The following is a 22,052-nucleotide window of genomic DNA, read 5'->3' as shown; positions in this document are numbered from 1 at the left end:
CCTTTTTTCATAAAATGACTATGAACTACGTAGAGTCCTCGTTATGTGTGAAAGACTTTTACTTTGAAAAACGCTTACCGGAAGTGCCGCGAATGTTGTCCAGGCGTTAGGCGTTCTATGCTGGGTGTACAATTATAGGAGGATTTACTGACTTGGGACGAAACAGTGAACTGTGATTGTTTTATCTAGATACCCCACAATATGGGACGATAAAACGGCGACCTGGACTGGTGACAAGGACGAGAAGTATTGTGGAACCGGCAAGTCGAACGGTTATCGTTAGAATGGCACGGCCAAAGAAAAAAACTTGCCAATGTCTAACGTTATAGCCTTGTATTAAAACATAAGGCTGTTTATTTATTGTAGAAGGAACGACTCAACCAAGACAACTTTATCCTATTTTTTCTAACTTTTTTGTCCACCTTCCCAACTCTACGTGGGTTTGACATTTGCCATATAAAATGGAGGTGACATTCCTTTTGAATGTATATTCCACACTCTTGTGTCTCTTGGCCGTTCTGAATGGACTCGCCGACTGTACTGGAGGTACGTCAATAATGCATCATACTAACGCTGTAGTGTGTCGGTCAGTGCGTTAACGCTACACCGTTATGGGACATCTTCCAGCTCCCAATGTGTCCAAGATTAACTACCCGCCCGTTTACTGACGACGATGTAGCGTTACACACCGGCCGAATGAACTCGATATTGCTAGTCTACCACTACTCTGGTTTAAGGCACATTATAGTGTTCGTCTCTCTGTCCTAAACAGAAGCATACACTACCCACATTGACTACAATGTTACCACTTTGCACCATGACTTAGATCTGGACAATATAATGATCAATTGATTCCGTGATCTAATGGTCGTTATTGGAATAATGGAAACCAGCATAGCTGTCCATTATTGTGCTCCAGGTCACCACTGCAGTACGTTATTGAGCGTATATATAAACTGGACATATACAATGCCTCTACACACATGTTCATTATTTGTACTATACTATACATATTTCTGTATTTCCCAAATAGTCATCCAATAATTACTGCAAAACATACGCTGTACTAGGTGAACATTATGTAAATCAGTGGACATTTAATTTAATATTTCCCTTTTCACCTTCACGTATCCCCTTGTGTGTGTTTCTTTATTATCAGCATAATCAAACACCCCAATGCCCCCTGGGCCACTAACTGCTGGTCTGCTCTACTAACGCTGGTGATGGAGGATAATGAAGTTGCTTTAATATGACTTGAGAGCAGACATAGTCCTTAATGTCTAAAGATCTGCTGCTCTGCACCTATTTTAAAGTATGTGCTCTGCACCGGACTCCTAGTCCTCCATTTCCTGGCAGAGGAATGTGCCTGTATGTTGCAATGTTGACCAGAAAGAGTGAGACACACATTACTGGCACATGTAATACATATTTCACTTCCTATATCTGAGGCCTACACAGAGTTAAAAAACAACAGAAAATGCTTCAACACAAAGAAAAATAAAGTGATTTTGGATGTTTGAGTGGTGTATTTGAAACACAATTTTTGTGGCATCTGTGTGGACTCTGTGAATCACTGCATGTGTTCACATTGAACACAGCCTACATTGAGATTGAACGGTGTATAAGATCAGGGTTTAGCCAATATTATAATCATTGTTATTCATTATCTTTGATCTGTTGAGATAGTGGTAAGTCTACATTCAGACTAAGGATCTGTATCAAACAAATATATCGATATACACACATTGTGTGGATCAGGGTTTTTTTTGGACCAGGCAATGTGCCGTCTGTAAGCATCTTAAGCAGCTTACGGCTGGAATTACACTGCATGTTGAACAGCTAGATATCTTAACACACCCAATGGCACCCTACACACCAGTCAGCCTCCCAAACATGATCACGTTTCTGTTGAGTCATTTCTCAGAGGAAACGGTCCCTTTCCCTCCAACTAGTCATTTATATATAGATTGTATAGATTGCCGTCCTCACATTGGTCGATTAGATACGCCAGCAGTCTTTACTAAGAATAGTCATAATAATAGGGGATTGTGTTGATTTAACATGTAGCTGATTAGTCAACCGAAGGTACCCCTATTATCCTAAATGTTTGCATGTGTTAATGTCTGTCTTAGACACAGATACAGCTGAAGAGACGTCATAATGACCATCTTCCGCGGTACAGCTAGGTTGTCACCTGTGTCTCGTGGAGACACTAATCGCATCAACTATTGTCCGCAGACGGCACACACTACTACAGGTTACCATGGTTACACACAAGGGAAGCCCCTTGTCCAGTTTTCGTGTGTGTGTGTACATGTGTGTGTTTGCGTGCGCATGCACACACACATACTGGGATTGCGTTCTCCCCTGTGTGTACCAACATCATTTATTTGAGTAGGTGTGATGGAAATTTTTCTAACTGTATTGACAACGTAACTGTCTTAGTTTATTGTAAAAATAGAATTAAAGTTGTCTCTGCGCAGAGAGGCCCATCAACACAACAACCATACAAAGGTAGAATGGCTGAAGTTAGCCCAGAAAGGTGGGCAGCACTCTCCAGCATTAGGCTGGGAAACAGCCTTGAGGGCAGAGCTGCAGATAGGGAGGCTCCTACTCCCTTCGGCCATCCCAGGGTGTAGCTTGCGGTGTCGAGGCCGTCTCAGTCTCTCTCCCCCCCACCCCCCCCAGGCCGATAAGCTGTCGCAAACGGTGGAATGGTTACTATAGATAATAATTCAGAGCTTACAGTGTATGTTTCTTTAGGAAATCATGTCTTATGGAAATTTCCATTCCAGGTTGAGCAACGAAAGCGCAATGAGGTCAGCGCCTTTACTCTGCCAATGCCAACACAATGTCAATGTGAAGAACCCAAGTCAGAATCAGTGATCGATAAGAGAGTTACGCCGGTCTGTTTGTTTTGTAGCTGTCGATTTCTTGTATGGTTGGTCTTTTGGGAATGTTACAGTATATTTTTGTGTCAGCACCTCAGTCCTTTAGGAACAACACTTTCAGCCATATACTATGTATATAGATAAATAGAAATGGACTTGACTTACTTACTAAATTCGCCGTGCAATCAATGATAATTAAGATGTGGGCTTTCTGAGATCACAAAGATCGCCCCCCTCATTCATTATTGTTTTCAGGAGAACATGCATGATGATGACACAGGCTGCAGCATGTGAGATGTAGGCCATTTGGTCTGTAATGAAACACAGCTGTTTATGGTTCACAGTACATTGTTCATTATTGAGTCATGTTTCACTCTAAATACTAGTGTTATGCGTGCATATGACATAAAGAGATTGTGTTATACTTTTTATAGTAATACTTGTTCTTCGTACAGATATTTTGGATGTTTAGCAGCAACGATAGAAAGCCCTTCGGTATTGCAAACACTAGTCACTGGTGAACACACTGGCTGTTTTTTGTTTACTTTATAGGTGAGTTATACACTGCCAAAAAGTGGATAAATAGCAAGAGAGCAAAGTGTCCTCAAACTATTTTAGATGATTTGAAAAAGAAATGTAGAGACGAGAAAAATAGTAACTACAAAATGTGATAATGAATCTAGGTCCAGGCACTCAAGTAGATTTTTCTTTCTTGGTTCTTCTTCATGTGCTATATTGTAGAGTACTGTTCAACAGCCTGCCTTTGTGCATACAATGGATCTGCTCAGGTGCTCTTCAGTGCACTTTTAATACAACTTTTTTAATCCTCGGTCTGCAGTAAGTGTGTGTGTGTGTGCTTGTGTGTTAGAGAGCCAAGGGTGTGTCAGTGTATCTGAAAGGGTGACCTGTCCTTGACGTTTGTTGTCATGGTAACTATACTGTAGCTGTGCAGATCAGCTTGTGGTGTAGTAGGAAAGAAAACCACTGTAATAATGTTGTTTGGATCCCGCAGGCCAGTCCAGAACTGAGAACCTTGAAACACTAAACCCCCTCTGTCAGCTGTTTATTAACATTCCCACAATGGGATCTCATCGTCACGATGACAACGTGGATGATGGATGTGTTTCATTATCAGAGTTGTCTGTAACAGACAGCTCTGACAATGAAACACATCCTCTGAGGTGGTTTCCTTGACAATTCAATTGCGTAATGTTGTTTGTCTCCAGCTGGCACGGTCACCAGCGAATATTGTGTCTGGTATTAGTGGTGTAATCTGTAAAAAAAAAAATCATGTCATCTAGGTTTTTGGTTGTTTTTTCTTCAGCGTGTTTCTCGTGAGGGCGCTGAGCTGCAGCGGGGTTTAGACAGCCCTGTAGGTCGATGCAGTCTGGTCTTAGGTTGTCCACACAGCACCGGAGGACAATGCTTTCCTCTGGCTTGTGATAAGGACACTAAAATGATGCATGTGAAATTGGACTTTGAGATATAGTCACTGTGATGTAGGATTTTGACACTGTAAACGTGACGTGGTGAGGTTTTTAAAATGTCTTTCCCTCTACCAGGCTCTTCCAATCAGACGGCGCACTTCTCCTCTTACCAGCTCACAGTCCCACGGATGATCTCCAGCAAGCAGAGGCGGGATGTGAGGGACAAGCCAGCCAATCAGGTATGAAGGTTCCTGTTCTGATGGCTCGGCCCCGCCCACTATCAAAATGGTAGACATTTTTTTGACCATTTAGGGCTATAATAAGGGCCTCGATACAAGCGGTGTGGGGGGGTGTGGCAAGAATGTTTGATCGAAGAATTCAAAATGGCCAGTAACAGGTAACTTGTGCAGTAGCAAGTGTTTAACCCATCTTTTCTTGCCTTTTTTCATCTTTTCTTTTCAAACTTTTTGCATTTGAGTCAACATTTTGACCAGGGTCAATCTGTAGCATTGTGTAATCAACTGCATCACATCACTTATTATCTGAAATCAATAGTTTCAGGGTGGCGTTTTCCTTTAACTAGCTAATAGGCCATGGTTTATGCTAGCTTTTCATGATTTGTTTCCTTGATTCATTTGGCGTCAGTCAATTCGCCAAGAAGAATCGTTCAGAATTGTTTGTTTGTTCGTTTGTTCAGTTGTGTTTCCAGTAACAGTGAATCATGGAATGCACGGTTCTCAGTCAGACTCCGGTCCTCCCTCGTTCTCGAACGATCTTGCAAACGGTCATCAATCAACACACAGAACATTACAACTAAGTTCCTTTCAGCGCTTTCCAACAGGAGCGCTTCCTGTTAGGAATCGGGATGTTGTTGCCCAGGCCAGTCCCTCTTCACCACTCTGCTAACTTAACACAGTGAACAGCGAGTGGGAGTCGAGTCTGGGAGAACGAAAGATAGAGATGAACGAGAGAGAACTGAAACGGGGAATCAGGTCGGTTCGTACTTGTTAAAGAGTCGTTCATTCGAACTGATTTGGTCGCAAACGACCCATCACTAGTGTCAACCCCTGTAGCATTCCACTGCAACATGACTGGGAGCCTTCCTGTATGGAAGCGCTGGGAGAGCTGGCAGCCTTTCATCCATCCTCCGTGTGCACTCTGACCCCGGAAAGTCACACTCAGCAGACAAACAACGCTGACCAGTCACACCTCTTTCCTGGTCCAGTTGACCAGGAAACACTATCGATAGCTAAAGTAGCTTTGGGCTGCATTTAAGAACTAGGCACCACTTCTCAATGGCAGATCATTAAACATAGAGAGTGGAGCAGAGGTCTTTTCTGGTTGTTTATTTTCAACATCTTGCCTTCTTCTGCTTTCTCTCTCTTTACAACCTTCAAATCGTGTCTACACCAGCTTTAAATACGTAACAAAAAATAATGAAAAGATTAGTTCTGCTACGTTTATCCTGACTCGGTTCATAGGCTTGCTAGGCTCTTTAGTTAGACACATTTCTGAATCTACTTAGTCATAACCAGAGTTTTGGAGCTTGAGCTCTGTGCCAGATGACTCACCTTTATGTCACAGTGTGTGTTTGAGGGGAGGCCAGCATCTGCTGCCTGCTGGGTAATGTAGTATACTGCTGACCGCATGTCCTCATTAGCTTCAACTCTGACTGAGGACCTGGAGTACAACAGCAACACCATATGGTGTGTGTGTGTGTGTGTGTGTGTGTGTGTGTGTGTGTGTGTGTGTGTGTGTGTGTGTGTGTGTGTGTGTGTGTGTGTGTGTGTGTGTGTGTGTGTGTGTGTGTGTGTGTGTGTGTGGGGGGGGGGGGGGGGGTTGGTGTTCAGGGACTTGTGTGTGTGTGGGGGCGTGTGCGTGTATGAATCTTGCGTGTGTGGCAGATGGTACCAGGTGAGTCAGAAGGCACAGACAATGACCTTGTATTTTTTGTTTTCATTTGTGTCCTTTCCCTCTTTCCCCATCTGTCCGGCCGGTTATCCTCAAACGAGATGAGTACATTAATGAAATCTGTCTTTCTGTCTGTTTGTCCTTTCATCTGTCACTCTCTCAAGGTGTCCTACGGCATTAGCATCAATGGAGAGGAGCACCTGGTTCACATGCAGAGAAACAAGTAAGAGAATATGGAATGTTGTGTACTGCATTGTGCGTTGTGTTGTGTGGTCGTTAACCATTTAACCATGTGGGGTTTGTTTTTCACAGGCTGCTGCTGGCTCATGACTTCACCATGTTCACTTACAGTGATAATGGAACATTGGTCACAAGCAGGCCGCCTGTACAGGTACACACACACACACACACACACACACACACACACACACACACACACACACACACACACACACACACACACACACACACACACACACACACACACACAGTTTAATAATTGTGTTCACTGGAGGAAGTGAGAGGATGAGTGAGGGAGAAAGAGAGAGTTCTGGGAATGAAGGAAAGAGGTTGGACACATGACTTTGGGAAAGCTGTTCTGTCATCTATCTCACACACATACACAACCGGAAGCTTTTTATAAGCTCCTATGGGACATAGAAAGCAACTGTGTGTGTGTGTGTGTGTGTGTGTGTGTGTGTGTGTGTGTGTGTGTGTGTGTGTGTGTGTGTGTGTGTGTGTGTGTGTGTGTGTGTGTGTGTGTGTGTGTGTGTGTGTGTGTGTGTGTGTGTGTGCGCGTGACACACATCCTGCCATAAGCCCTGAACATCCACAATGAACACAGTGGCTGTGCTGGAGAGATGGGGGTGTAACAAGTGATTCTGGCTCTCATGCATTTCAGTCTGTATCTCTTCCCTCGGGGTAGTAAGTGATGGTGGGCTTGGGTATTGTGTGTGTTGTGTTGCAGGATCACTGTCACTACCAGGGCTACATTGAAGGCATGGAAGGTTCTTCTGTCGCAATGAGTATCTGCAATGGTCTCAGGTATTGCCCACATTGAATGCCCTAAACGCCTTGTAATTGTTGTATATGACGCGACTCGACACAAACCTGCTCTACTATTGCAATTCTATACTGTAGACAAAGTCCTATCCCCCGTTTCCCCTGAGACTCTCTCCAGTTGTGAATCACTGCACTCATGCACTATGTGTGTGTGTGTGTGTGTGTGTGTGTGTGTGTGTGTGTGTGTGTGTGTGTGTGTGTGTGTGTGTGTGTGTGTGTGTGTGTGTGTGTGTGTGTGTGTGTGTGTGTATGTGTGTGTGTGTGTGTGTGTGCACAGTGCTGACGTGTGTGTGCGCACAGTGCTGACGTGTGTGTGTGTGCATGGTACTTGTGTGTGTGTGTGTGTGTGTGTGTGTGTGTGTGTGTGTGCGTGGTACTGTGTGGGTGTGGGCCTGTGTGTGTGTGTGCACACACGGTGCTGACGTGTGCGTGCATGTAGCTGACGTGCATGGGCCTGTGGGAGATCTAATAATAATAATAATAATCAAAATAAATGAAATGAAAACAAATCATTGAACAAATCCCATGATTGATTCTGTCTCTGTCTCATCACGGTCTTCTTCAGGGGTGTGCTCCATCTGTCTAATGAAAGCTTTGGAATGGAGCCTTTAGACTCTGACCCACAGCAGCACATAGTGTACCGCCTACAGGATGTGACCTCACAGCCCATGGGCTGTGGCACGCCACACGCAGAGCACGGGGACGCGACACATGCCCAGAATGGCTCAGAGGAAAGCCATCAGGATATGAGACACCACAAACGGGTGGGTGTCCTCACGCACAAACTCCCTCTGCCATTACTCTGTCTCACTCACACACACACATACATACATACATACATACATACATACATACATACATACATACATACATACATACATACATACACACACACACACACACACACACACACACACACACACACACACACACACACACACACACACACACACACACACACACACACTCTTACTCTCTATCACAGTGGTCCCAGCCACTTTGACCTTTCGTGGAGCACCTCATACGCAAACGGTGAAAGATTGATAAATACACATGCAGTACTAGCTGAGCAAAAAGCGCCAGTTTCCATTATACACAATTATGACTACAAAAAGGCCGTGGCCAGGGGGTATGTTGCGCCCAGTGACTTTATTTAGCAAACACAAATGAACACATGAAAAATGAAAACATCAATGGAGATCATGACAATGGAAAACATATGATGAATGCACAAAGTGACATCATTTTTGCAATAACAACCCATAATACTATATTTGCTTATTAATAATCAATATGATGTATTTATTTTCAATGATCTATTTTATTTGTTCTATTGTAAATGTGAATAAAATCCACATGTACCACATGCAACCCTAAAAAATAAAGGCTCTATACCACGCAAACAGTTAACCATGGGAATTGATATATATCAAACTAATATTGTGTGTGTGTGTGTGTGTGTGTGTGTGTGTGTGTGTGTGTGTGTGTGTGTGTGTGTGTGTGTGTGTGTGTGTGTGTGTGTGTGTGTGTGTGTGTGTGTGTGTGTGTGTGTGTGTATTGACTCCAGGTACGCCGTGCTGTTCTCCTTCAGACCCACTATGTTGAACTGTTCTTGGTGGTCGACAATGAACGGGTGAGATGCAGCTCTGCTTAACTACAGAGAACCTGTCTGTTGAATCTACAGAGAACCCTGTTCTGTTTAAACTACAGAGAACCCTGTTCTGTTTAAACTACAGAGAACCCTGTTCTGTCTAAACTACAGAGAACCCTGTTCTGTTTAAACTACAGAGAACCCTGTTCTGTTTAAACTACAGAGAACCCTGTTCTGTCTAAACTACAGAGAACCCTGTTCTGTTTAAACTACAGAGAACCCTGTTCTGTTTAAACTACAGAGAACCCTGTTCTGGTACACTACAGAGAACCCTGTTCTGTTTAAACTACAGAGAACCCTGTTCTGTCTAAACTACAGAGAACCCTGTTCTGGTACACTACAGAGAACCCTGTTCTGGTACACTACATGTCATCTCAGATCCAGAAGTTTGACCATGTTATAACCAAACTTCTTGGGGGGGGGGGGGTGGGGGGGACTGCACAGCGCATGCACTGGAAACCAAATAGCATGAAGCGCTATGAAGTTTGAAGTTTTATCACAGATACCGTGCAGAATCAGATAGAAACTCATTCAAGAGTGGCAATATGGAGGTTTCAGAAGATGCTTTTATCAAATGTGTTTCTACAGAGGTTATTCTGGTACACAGGTTTGATAGAACCTTTACAGACCATTTGTTTCAGGACATGTCCGGCAGGACGTTTTAGCTTGCCTTCCAACTGGCTACAGGAAATGCACTTTGGATGCCATATCTTTAATTAGACCTCCAATCTGATTAGCTGCAGTAGCACTCTGGTGATAGTGCTGCAGAAGAGTCTTGCAATCAGTGCACACCACCTTGGCATCGTCGCTTTAAGCAAACGGGTCCAATTATCTTTTCTAAAGCGAGTGCAGTCTGGTTTCACGTCCGAGTAATTTATTTATTTTCTTTATTGAAATATCGAAGCTGTGACAGCATAATCTGCAGACATATAAACTTCATTAGTCTCATCCAATCGATGGTCATGGATGGTCAGCTGCATCACGTTTGTTGTGATTCTGCCTGCCAGGTTGTTTCCAGCTGAGAACCGTTCCTAGTAACCCTTAAAGAGAACCCTGTTCTGTTTAACTACAGAGAACCCTGTTCTGTTTAACTACAGAGAACCCTGTTCTGTTTAAACTACAGAGAACCCTGTTCTGTTTAAACTACAGAGAACCCTGTTCTGTCTAAACTACAGAGACCCCAGTTCTGGTAAGGCTTGCACACTGCCCCAACAAACACAAGCCCCGGCCAACGCCGTTTCGAGATGAAGAAACTTAATCGAGCCGGCAACCACCAATGGGTATTGCCCCCTGGCCCGATGTGGGTGTTTATTTGTTGTTTGTCGGGGCAGTGAGCAAGCACCTTTACACTACAGGGAACCCTGTTCTGTTTATACTACTGAGCAAAGTATAAAGCAATGTCTGTCTCTGTCTCTGTCTCTGTGTCTCGCTCTTTCTTTGTCGCTTGCTATGTCTGTCGTTACCTCTTTAACTCTGTCTTTATGTCCCTGTGTCTGTGTCTGTCTTTACCTCTTTAACTCTGTCTTTATGTCCCTGTGTCTGTGTCTGTCTTTACCTCTTTAACTCTGTCTTTATGTCTCTGTGTCTGTCTTTACCTCTTTAACTCTGTCTTTATGTCTCTGTGTCTGTGTCTGTCTTTACCTCTTTAACTCTGTCTTTATGTGTCTGTGTCTGTCTTTACCTCTTTAACTCTGTCTTTATGTGTCTGTGTCTGTCTTTACCTCTTTAACTCTGTCTTTATGTCTCTGTGGCTGTCTTTTCTCCTGTGTCCCCTTCTAGTATAACTACAAAAATAGAAATGAGACGGCTGTGAGAGAGGAGATGGTTCAACTGGCAAATTACATTGACAGTGTGAGTACACACACACACACACACACACACACACACACACACACACACACACACACACACACACACACACACACACACACACACACACATGTATAATAGGATTGACTGGTGTTATCAATCGACTCATTGATCCTGGTTGTGTACCCAAAGGCCTTTTCCTTTATTGTTGACACTGCTTGGCTGTTTTTGTGGCTGTTTTTTTTTTTTGTGTGTGTGTGGGGGCCTGCGCGTGCGTGTGTGCCAACAGATGTACGTGGCCCTGAACATCCGCGTGGTGCTGGTGGGTCTGGAGATCTGGGCCCAGCAGAACAAGCTCAGCACCGAGGGCTCAGCCGGAGAAGTGCTGAGTCGCTTCACCCAGTGGAGGGAGAAGGAGCTGGTGCCACGCCACCGCCACGACTCGGCACAACTCATCCTGTGAGCACACGCATGCCCGCACACAAAACCCACAGTAACTGACCACGCTTTGGGAAAGAAAAGCACACGCACGCGCGCACACGCACACACACACACACACACACACACACACACACACACACACACACACACACACACACGTACGTTTCAAAACCCATAAGTAACTAGTATTAAGATGGGTTTTGAATATGCAGAAACACACACACGTGTTAGCTGACACACAGACAGAAACACACCTCACTCACGATGATGATGATGATGCTGATGAGGCTGATCTCTCCAGGAAGAAGAGTTTTGGCGGTACAGCAGGAATGGCCTTCGTCTCAACAGTGTGTTCCAGGAGCCATGGGGGAGGGATCAATGCAGTACGATACTTCCTGTTTTGAACCCCTTTTACCTTAAACGTCTGTAAACAACCACCAAAGGATTATAGCCTCGCAGGCTGGGCTGCTGTTCACCTAGTTAGACTGCAATAGGCTACCTTTGTGTAACTATATGGTGCTGGTAGCACATGAATACATTTCTCATACCTAAATATGTAATTGTTACAATATTGTAGCTGTTTGGATAAACATTCATGAACATCTATTTATGTTTTTACATTTCAATGAGATGCTTTGGAATATATCGTTTTCCAACTATTTGAGTTAATGCTAATGTAAGAAGACATCGGACTATCACACATCGACGATGTGAATGATTAACCTCTTTAGTATCAACATACACTCCTTTTGGGAGTGACGGGTAGTCTGTCATAAAGTTGGTCCCACTTCGGAAAAAAGACCTAGCAGACCAACAGAACCAAGTCCCAACACAGGCCAGTTTTTAAGTGTGAATGATCTTTGGAAGAAACATTGTGTGCACAGCCCTTATTGCTGTTACCTTTCCAGCTAGCATTAATGTAACATAACAACATTATGTGTCTCTTGGGAGCTCTCGTCTTGCTGATATAAACCAATAACAAAACCCCATCTTATTGTTTTTCTTCAACTATGTACATAACTGTAAAGAATGTTTATATATATTTATATATATCAGAGATAAAAAGATCAAGTCAATTCAATAGTCATTCACTCGCCCTTCTCTCCCTGTCCCCACGTGTGTCTCTCTGGCCCTCTCTCTGTCCCTCTGTTCAGTTCACTAACAACAACCTGCCGTCCTTTGCCTCGATCGTTGCTCATGAGCTGGGTCACAACCTGGGGATGAACCACGACGACGGCCGCGAGTGTGTGTGCGACCCGGCAGCCTGCATCATGAACTCTGGAGCTACGTATGTACACACACACACACACGCACGCACGCACGCACCCACGCACGCACGCACGCACGCACGCACGCACGCACGCACACACACACACACACACACACACACACACACACACACACACACACACACACACACACACACACACACACACACACACACACACACACACACACACACACACACACACACACACACACACACACACACACACACACACACACCTCTTCTCCTCACCTCTCTCATGTCCTCTCCTCTCATGTTCTCTCCTCTCTTCTTTCACCAGTGGATCTAGAAACTTCAGCAGCTGCAGTTCGGACGACTTTGAGAAGATGATCTTGGCCACAGGAGGAACCTGTCTGCTCAACTTCCCCCGTCCAGATGAGGCCTACAGTGCCCCCTTCTGTGGAAACAGACTGGTGGACATAGGAGAAGACTGTGACTGTGGATCAGAGAAGGTAGGAGGGATAAGATGGATACATTTGAGAGAGCGTTTGTGAACTAATGCATTTGAGGTTGTCTTCTGCTGTGATGTAACGTGTGTGTGTGTGTGTGTGTGTGTGTGTGTGTGTGTGTGTGTGTGTGTGTGTGTGTGTGTGTGTGTGTGTGTGTGTGTGTGTGTGTGTGTGTGTGTGTGTGTGTGTGTGTGTGTGTGTGTGTAGGAGTGTCAGAAAGACCCTTGCTGTGAGTATAAGACCTGTAAGCTGAAGCCTGGAGCCCAGTGTGCTTATGGAGTCTGCTGCCACAAATGTCAGGTACAGGAGCCACACACACATCTCAATACAGCCCTATTAGGACTCTAGCCGTGATCAGAACCACAACCATGTCTACAGTTCTATGTTACATGTATGCTCGTATTCTGTGTGTGTGTGTGTACACAGTATCTACCAGGAGGCACAGTGTGTCGCTCAAGTACAGATCAATGTGATCTTCCAGAATACTGCAACGGGACCACTGCGCTCTGCCAATCGGACGTATTCATACAGGTAGAGGGTTCTGTCTGTGTGTGGGTGTGTGTGTGTATATATATATATATATATATATATCACTTTACATCATAATGTTTGCATGTCATGTGCAATATTTATATATCACTTTACATCATAATGTTTGCATGTCATGTGCAATATTTATATCAAAATGTAAGTGTTATTATGAGACCTTATGATCTGTATTTTCTCTAGTTTTAGTGCTCCTGCTTTCATCCTGTCGTACACATTCAACCATTTGGTGATTCAAAGCCATCTGTAACTAGAGTTGTGTTTCCTTTTCCAGAACGGACAGCCATGCATGAACCAGCAGGCCTACTGCTACAATGGAAAGTGTCAACACCTTGAAGGACAGTGCAAGGCTATCTTTGGATCAAGTATGTGGCCACATCACATGATATATGTTCAGTGCCATCTGGTTGTTGTTGTGTGTGTGATGAGGATGTCTCCTCTCCTCCCATCTCCTCTCCTCGTTCCTCCTATCTCCTCTCTTCTCATCCTCTCTCCTCCTATCTCCTCTAATCACCTGTCCTCTCTCTGATGAGGATGTCATCTTCTCCTCTCTCCTCCCATCTCCTCTCCTCTCCTCCACTCCTTCCCTCTCCTCTCCTCTTCTCTATCCTCTCCTCTATCTCCTCTCCTTCCCTCTCCTCTCCTTTCCTCTTCTCTTTCCTCTATCTCCTCTCCTTCCCTCTCCTCTGCTCCCATCCACTCTCCTCTTTCCTCCCATCCTCTCTCCTCTCTCCTTCTCTCATCCCCTCTCCTTCCCTCTCCTCTTCTCCCATCCCCTCTCCTCTCCTCTCTCCTCCTCTCATCCCCCCTCCTTCCCTCTCCTCTCCTCCTCCCAGAGGCCAAAGCTGCTCCCGCGGTTTGCTTTAAAGACGTTAACAGTAAGGGAGATCGATTTGGAAACTGTGGATACCAAAACTACGGCTTCAAGAAGTGTGAGAGCAGGTCAGACATTCACACACATTTATGTCTTTACACACACACACACACACACACACACACACACACACACACACACACACACACGCACACGCACTCACACTATAATATGTGTCTCTCTTGATTGGTAGAAATGCTCTTTGTGGGAAGCTGCAGTGCTCCAATGTCCACACCACTATATTTGGAATCCAGCCGTCCATCATCACCACGCCCATCGGGGGCACCAAGTGCTTCGGGGTAGACTTCATGCTTGGCACTGACGTACCAGACCCGGGCATGGTGACTGAGGGCACCCCCTGCGGGGACAACAAGGTACTGCACATAATATGGCCTAGTACACACCTGACAAGAATCAGCGGTATTGAGTTGGATTAACCGAATACAGAGGGCTGCTATTTTTGCTACAGGGTTACTAAGTAGAAATCAGCTTAACTGTAGTATAGTAGTATCCGGCCAATCCAATGCCAGATTACGAATACGATTCTTCTCCATTGAAGTGGGATTTAGAGAAAAACTGTTATATTGTAGTTGCCCACAAATGCAATAACGTTAGCTTCTTCATTATGTAGATCAAAAGAGGAAAATTCGCAAATTTAGACCCAAATAATCCACCACTTTATCGAAGGTAATGATAGTTGTGTTTATTTTGAACAGGTGTGTATGAACTTTGAGTGCCTCAGTGCCGACGTCCTGAAGTACGACTGTGACGTGGAGACTAAATGTCACGGACACGGGGTGAGACTGCATCCCATTTGTGTGTCTGTATGATGATTCTTTTCATTTCCCTTTGAATTTGAGTACTGAGTATTTGAGGACTGTAGTGCTTGGTGATTGGATTATTATAAACAACTGCAAAATGTGGTTCACATCAATGATCACATTATTAATATTAACATATTTAAATTGTTGTTTGTTGTTCATTATCTTTGTCTGTCTGTCTGCCTGTCACTCCCTCTCTGTCTGTCTGTGTCTGTGTCTGTCTGTCTGTCTGTCTGTCTGCCTGCCTGCCTGTCTGTCTGTCTCTCTCATCCAGGTGTGTAACAGCAATAAGAACTGTCACTGCTCAGAGGGCTGGGCTCCGCCCCACTGTGAGGTCCGGGGTTACGGCGGCAGCGTGGACAGCGGCCCTACGTGGAACGGTGGGTGCAGCTCCGGCCGGCCTCTCCACGCCTCCACAGCGTCCACGTGCACTCTTAAGTATCCTCAACCCCTGACCTGTGTCTCCAGATAAGGACACCTCGGTGAGGGATGGCCTGCTGGTCTTCTTCTTCCTGGTGCTTCCTCTCCTGGCCGCGGGGGCGTTTGCGTTCCTGCGCAGGGACGAACTCCTGAGGCGCTTGGGCCTGGGCCGCAGGAAGCGCTCGCAGGGATACGAGTGAGTCCACGCCGTCGGGACCACCGTCCTGGTTTTTAACCGGGCGGTTCTTTAGTGGCGTGCTATTCCGCTATTTGCTTCCTTCCTTCCTTCTCATTTCCACTTCTTGCCACCAGGGCGGACGGCAGAGCTCCAGCCAATGCCAGCAGAGTTCCCCCGCCCAGAGGCCCGCCCCCTGCTGTTACCCGCCCTAACCCTCACGGTGTCGCGAGGGACGGGGTGAGTTTCCAGGTTAGAACCGTTCCGCTTTGCTTCCTGTGCGTACTGATGGAACCAAACATTATGCTCTCTTCGCTCTTTATTGAACACTTTCTTCACAAGTTGAACCACGAAGGTGTTTGCCTTCCTTGACTTTGTTTTGAATGTGACCTTAGTTGTCCACTCTATTTGTTGTACATGTTCATGTCGTGTCATTGTTGATGCTGAAGGTGATGTTTCCTTTCTTTCTCCCGGGTTTTCCCTCTGTGAAGCATCAAGCTCTGCTCCAAGAAGAAAAGGTGACTCTCCTCTCCTGCACATGTGTACCGTTTATTTCTGCCTTGTTCTGCAGATACATCATGTGTATCTATATGCAGCGTTTACATGCACAGTAAAAGCCGTTAGTCAGAGTTAGTCAGACCAGGTTATGTGATATATTATTACGATAACGTGGCAATTAATTGCCTGACCAGTGATATGGTCATGACCTTGTGGGACGGCCCACAGATCACCAGTTCTTGTCGTGTTATTGTGTCGGGTTGACTTATATTCTTGTGTTAAATCGCAACATTGAGGATAGTGATGACAAACTGAATGAACACAAAACAAGACACTTCCGGACAGACGTCTCCTCGTTGGTCTGAAAGTGTGTTGGACGGCGAGCCATCAAAGGAACATCATGTGAAAAGTAAAGACTGCCCTTATTTTGCGTGTAGGTATGAGCTCCCAAAACATTTATCCAGGTCTTGCATGTAAAATAACATTTGATAAGGATGGGGTTACCTCTCTGTGTTTACATGGCCGGTTAGAATCGGCTTTCCTGTGTGCATGTAAACATGCTCATAGTCTTACAAACCTACTGCTTTTCATGTCTATCATTTTGACTCACATACTGTGTGTGTGTGTGTGTGTGTGTGTGTGTGTGTGTGTGTGTGTGTGTGTGTGTGTGTGTGTGTGTGTGTGTGTGTGTGTGTGTGTGTGTGTGTGTGTGTGTGTGTGTGTGTGTGTCAGGTGGTGCAGACCAATAGGACCGCCTCAGTTCCATCCTATGCAATGAGGCCGCCTCCTCCTCCTCAGTAAGAGCCCACACAACACCGTTTACACAGCCAGCTCCAGCCATCAGATCACAGCTCATACTAAGTTAGCTTCACCAACTTAGCTTCACACAGCCTCACACAGCCTCACACAGTTAGCTTCACACAGTTAGCCTCACACAGTTAGCTTCACACACTTAGCTTCATACAGTTAGCCTCACAAAGTCAGCCTCACACAGTTAGCTTTACACAATTATTTCACACATATGTCATAATTTGAGATGGCAATCTGATACCATTTCCAGGCGAAATTGAGTGATTTGTTGCAGTTAGATTTTTATTACAAATGAAGGACCATTGACCGCACTAGTTAGCCATCCCTTCTCATCATGCTCCTATTGGTAATTGCTGTAGTAGTACTGGGATTTGGGAATGATTTTGCCACGGCCCTGAAGCTTAATCGATTGCGGTCCAAATCGCACAGTGATCGAGGCCCGTTACGTTATGTAGCTTTACACAGTTCACTTTATACAGCTAGATTTAAATCAGACAATCTCATCCAACTTTAGTCCTCTTTTCCTAACCTCTTTGTTTTGTCTCTTTGGTCCAACAGGAAACCAACTGCTGCCAGCCAACATCTAGTGCCTCAGAGATCCGCCCCTCCTCCCCCAGTCTAGCCAATGGGGGATCAGAATCCTCTGGATCGGTAGTGAAACACTTTCCCATCACAGCCCAGTAGGCTTCTAACTGGCCCATGTTTGCTGGCAACTTACCGGGGGAACATACAGTCTACCAACAGAAAAACTACACAACTTTCTTTCTGTCGATTTCCCTCCTGCCTGACTGTTGCAACGCCATATTAACAACCACTGCTGCTGAGCGATCTCACGTTCCCTCAGCCATGTCACAGGACTGTAATGCACCACAGACGTGATGCCCCCCCCCCCAGCAATGGCTCCCAGGAATGATCAGCTTTGGGTGTGCTTGATTCAGACTACCCTGCTTGTCCAGTGCTTGATCTCTTCTAATTGTACAAACCCTTATATACCATGTTAAATAGACCATGGGCACATTGACGCTTTCTTTGTTTTTTGTTTAGTTGTGGTACATAAACGGCTTGTGAGTGATCTTATCTTTTCTTTATACTTTCTAATGCATTTTAGTTGAGTTAATCATTTATAGGTCTACACCTGCAGCTCACCACTGGGACGGGAACCCTGTTCGTAATCAGCATCGTGTTCAAATGTCTTCTGGGCGGTTTGCCTGAGAGTCACTGTCGAGCAGTCATGCAAACCACTAACGTCACATAGCCACACCTCCTCCTGCCCTGTCACGCATCAAACCTAGTCGTAAATTCCCTTGCATACAGCACCTTTAAGTAGTGTCATGCTTAGGTAAGGACTAAACCCTAACCATCACCTGTGGAATTGGCAGGTTGAGCCAGAATGCTCACCATCAAATTACTGACCTATGGGTACAAGAGTCAGTTTGGGATTTGTCTTGGACATCGGGGCTTAGCGAGCTCTTACCTAACCCATCTCTTGGGTGGGGACCTCAAATTAACCTTCTTTGAAAGACAACGGCAGGACAACCCCATCTCTGTCCTGCAGCGTTTATTATAAAGGAAAGAAGGTTGAGCCCCCCCTACTGGCCATCACTAACTGGTACCCCATACCAGGGTAGACCCCACTCAGTTCCCAAAGGAACCAGTGACCCTTTTCTATGTGCTGACATGACTTTAATCTGGGCGCGTCAGCCCAGCGAAGCTGGGATTTGCATCTCCATTACACGGGACCAGCCGCTCAAAGGTGTGTTTTTAACTGACTACACGCTTGTCCTGAGTGGATGATGTTTATCCGTCTGCCCCACTGGTGTCCTGGTGGTCAACAGCTTCCTTGAACGGTTGACAGGGTTGTTTTGTTTTCTCTTGGCATTGCACGTATGCAGGAGGCTCATTTCCTCCAGATTGCATGCAATTGTCCGGCGGCCAAGTGCCTGCAATTCTCTTTAGTCTTTGTAGTCTAGCTTGCCGAAACCGCTGAATGAAACTGACCCTGAATCGGTTGGATAGACTAGAGTCTGAGGGGTGAAATGTCGCTTAATGTGGACACTATCTGGGGTACGACTGCAGGTTCAAACCCTTAATGGAAACGCAAACCAACACGTGCGGTTAGACTCGGCTAGGCCAAGTGCAAATGGAGAAGTGCAGCAGCTGTAGTCGTCCACTTAGTGCGGTGCCAATATCCTTGGGAAATCCAGGAGTTAAAAAGTATCATATTTTGTCATATTTACATCTATTGAAGTAAGGCTACTATGAATGAGCAGCCAATTAAATTCTTAAAGGGTTTTTTTTATTATTATTTTGAAAGACGGAGGTCAGGCTAAGTGAGTTGGTGCTCTGCTTCACTGTAAGCAACACACTGGTACATTCATAGACAATTACCTTTGCTAAAGATGTATACACTGTGTAGATCTAGATAATATTTACATTGTCAGTTTCCATATTATTTTTACCTTGCTGTGGTTTTGCACATGAAACTGACCATTTGTGGTGTACTATTTTACGAGTGTTTCAATATTTTGCGCAGTACTCCTCAGTGTAATGAGTTGGATGTCAACAGTTTGTGTGCCATTGGGAAAGATGGGTCCTAGCAGAAACCAAATGGGAAGACAGTGAAGTTGTCAACAACTTCAATAGATGTTGCCCTAGTTTCAGTTTCATCATTTTATTCTTTGATAGAATATAGACGATCAATCAACGATCTATCAATCTGACTCATTCATTTACAATGACTTGCAAGTTGAGTGTGTGTGACTGCAAGATACATGTAATGTTGTCCTAAATCAGACCTTTATTAGCCATTGAATGTCCTGCTTCAATCATAAACTGAATTCATTAACTTCCTGGTTTTCTGAAATTAAATTAAAAGCACCCGGGCACATAATGACAATCGGTAAGGTTGTAAGACCTTATCAGCCATAAAGACTAATAAGGTTGTAAGACCTTATTAGCCATAAAAGACTTGGACCACACTGACCCAGGAACCCTCTTTCGCACTCATTTTCTATTTTTATAGCATTTTTATTTATATTTACTGGTGAGATTTGGTTTGATTCTTCTATTGTAATGAACACAAATGAAAAAGCAGCTTTAAATATATTACTGTGGTTCTTATTTTAATTGTAATAATCATTGTAAAGCCGGGTGTTTGATGGGGCTGTTAATAAAAATAATATACATAGCCCTCCAAGTTTCAACTGTAGATCTCAAAGCATTTGCCTAGAAGCAGACGCCCCCCTGCAACCACAACGAGGTGTCTACACATGGTTCTGGTATTGAACCATACCATTGACCTAGATATACGTATGTTCCTTGTCTATTAAATGTATTATTTCCAAATGGTATAATTTAAATTGAGCCGTGATTTTGAGAGTTGCTATGCTACATACTCACACTGCCATGCAGAACAGTCATTCAGTCACAGAATTGAAATGAGCAACATCTGCTATAAAACATGTATGCTGTTGTAATATCAGCGGTTTTTGTATTTGTTTGTTTTGTGTTTAATGCTCCTGAAATACATCACAAATCACGTGAAGAAAATAATATTTGTAGCACTTGTGTTCACCAATCTGTCTCATCCAAAATGTTTCATGAAACACCCCCAAACTATTATCATAAATCAACATTTTCTCATGTTGTATCCAAACTCTCATACATCATAAGAGCAAACTTTTTTCATTTTTCAAAAAAGTATTCATATTTACATCCTGGGTCAACCAATCATCGTAACTTCAAATCATAACATAACCTTTTGATGTTTCACTTAGATCATCTTAACTCTCATCAGGTACAGCCACACTTTATTGCTTAAACTGAACACTTGCGATATATACTTAGATAGACAGAGACAGAGGACACTGGTATCTAGACTAGTTACAACAATAAATATATTTATAGAGGTAATTTCCTAATTACAAGGTTCTGGTCCAATGCTGTGAGTTTCCATGGCTAAATTAACACTCACATGACACAATAGACATATTGTATTGTAGAATAATTCAACGTAAAAAAACAGATATATTATGTGATAATATATGATATATTATGGTACACTTCCTGGTTTCCGCTACTTTTAATGCGTCATATGGAGAACGATTGTGAATTAAACTATAACCACAGTACTGTACTAGTATCTATTTCTTCATTTATCTCCTTCAAGCATACAGCAGCAAGCATTGTGCCGCATGGCCAAATGTAGGCAGCAAGTCATTTCGTAGGGCCGGTGTTGAAGATGCAACGCCTTTGCTGCAATTCAAATTATTATATATATGCTCAACAATATTTGATTGCTGTTTTACTTGATAAATGCTCTTACATGCAGTTCTTTAAAGGTGCAAATAACTAAAGATCCCAATGAGATTGGAACACAGGATCTTCTTACCATCAAGAATAGTTTGCTGAGTGTGGCCTTCATGGGGATGTGTTAGTGATTGCTAGTATAATCAATGAATATGACTCATTTGATTGTGCTTTTAGACTATTTGGTCTAGTAAGACTAAGAGCGACCTTGGGTAAACACTGCTTAGTTTGTTCGACAGGATACTTATTCCAGGATACCTAAAAGATACGGCAGTTTTATATTTTTTTGCAATCACCTGTGCTCAAAGTTTAAGGCTAGGCGTTTCTGAAAAAAAGTACATTTATACACTGGGGGAACTCTGGACTGGCATACATCGTAACGGCCTCTTTCATGCTTCAGTCAGCTGGAGCTGATGCCCTCATGACCTCTACCAAGAATAAACAGAAGCATACCCCGTCCACACATTGAGTGTCCCGTCATGGTGGACCTTGCCTTGCCGTGCATGTTCTGTGCTCTTAATGTGTGGTCTATCAACAGAGGGAATGTACCACACGCAGTTGAGTACATAATAAAATTTATTCATAAATCTAAATATATAGATACATATATACTTGTGTCGATGTCCCCCTTCACCTGCTCCTTGGTGGGTTGACGTCATCGCGTCGCTCGG

The 22,052-nt window shown here is 44.2% G+C and overlaps 1 protein-coding gene across 2 annotated transcripts; it reads left to right on the top strand.

The window, feature by feature from the left end:
* Window positions 1-108: 108 nt before the first annotated feature.
* On the top strand, window positions 109-21,208 carry adam9a (ADAM metallopeptidase domain 9a). 2 transcript variants are annotated; one of them, XM_084468464.1, is made up of 24 exons: window positions 109-546; window positions 4,454-4,557; window positions 6,394-6,452; window positions 6,542-6,620; window positions 7,197-7,273; window positions 7,857-8,055; window positions 8,859-8,924; window positions 10,722-10,793; window positions 11,041-11,210; window positions 11,494-11,575; window positions 12,347-12,480; window positions 12,761-12,932; window positions 13,137-13,229; window positions 13,356-13,460; window positions 13,750-13,840; window positions 14,312-14,417; window positions 14,543-14,723; window positions 15,066-15,146; window positions 15,445-15,550; window positions 15,639-15,786; window positions 15,903-16,005; window positions 16,257-16,283; window positions 16,996-17,060; window positions 17,632-21,208. In XM_084468464.1, exons 1-24 carry the CDS (start codon window positions 462-464, stop codon window positions 17,693-17,695), a joined length of 2,469 nt encoding a protein of 822 aa, XP_084324590.1. In that variant the 5' UTR covers window positions 109-461; the 3' UTR covers window positions 17,696-21,208. The 2 variants fall into 2 exon arrangements, with proteins under 2 accessions (XP_084324590.1, XP_084324589.1); XM_084468463.1 differs by having other exon boundaries at window positions 15,903-16,017.
* Window positions 21,209-22,052: the final 844 nt, after the last annotated feature.

This window comes from Micromesistius poutassou (genome assembly GCF_964030765.1).
Source record: "Micromesistius poutassou genome assembly, chromosome: 5".
NCBI lineage: Eukaryota > Metazoa > Chordata > Actinopteri > Gadiformes > Gadidae > Micromesistius > Micromesistius poutassou.
The sequence above is the reverse complement of the archived record's forward strand: the minus strand, read 5'-3'. Positions and strand labels throughout refer to the sequence as shown.

Coding starts and splice junctions, on each gene's coding strand:
- adam9a (XM_084468463.1), top strand. CDS start 462: ATGGAGGTGACATTCCTTTTGAATGTATATTCCACACTCTTGTGTCTC. Junction 547..4,453: donor ACTCGCCGACTGTACTGGAG/GTACGTCAATAA, acceptor TCCCTCTACCAG/GCTCTTCCAATCAGACGGCG. Junction 11,576..12,346: donor ATGGGGGAGGGATCAATGCA/GTACGATACTTC, acceptor CCCTCTGTTCAG/TTCACTAACAACAACCTGCC.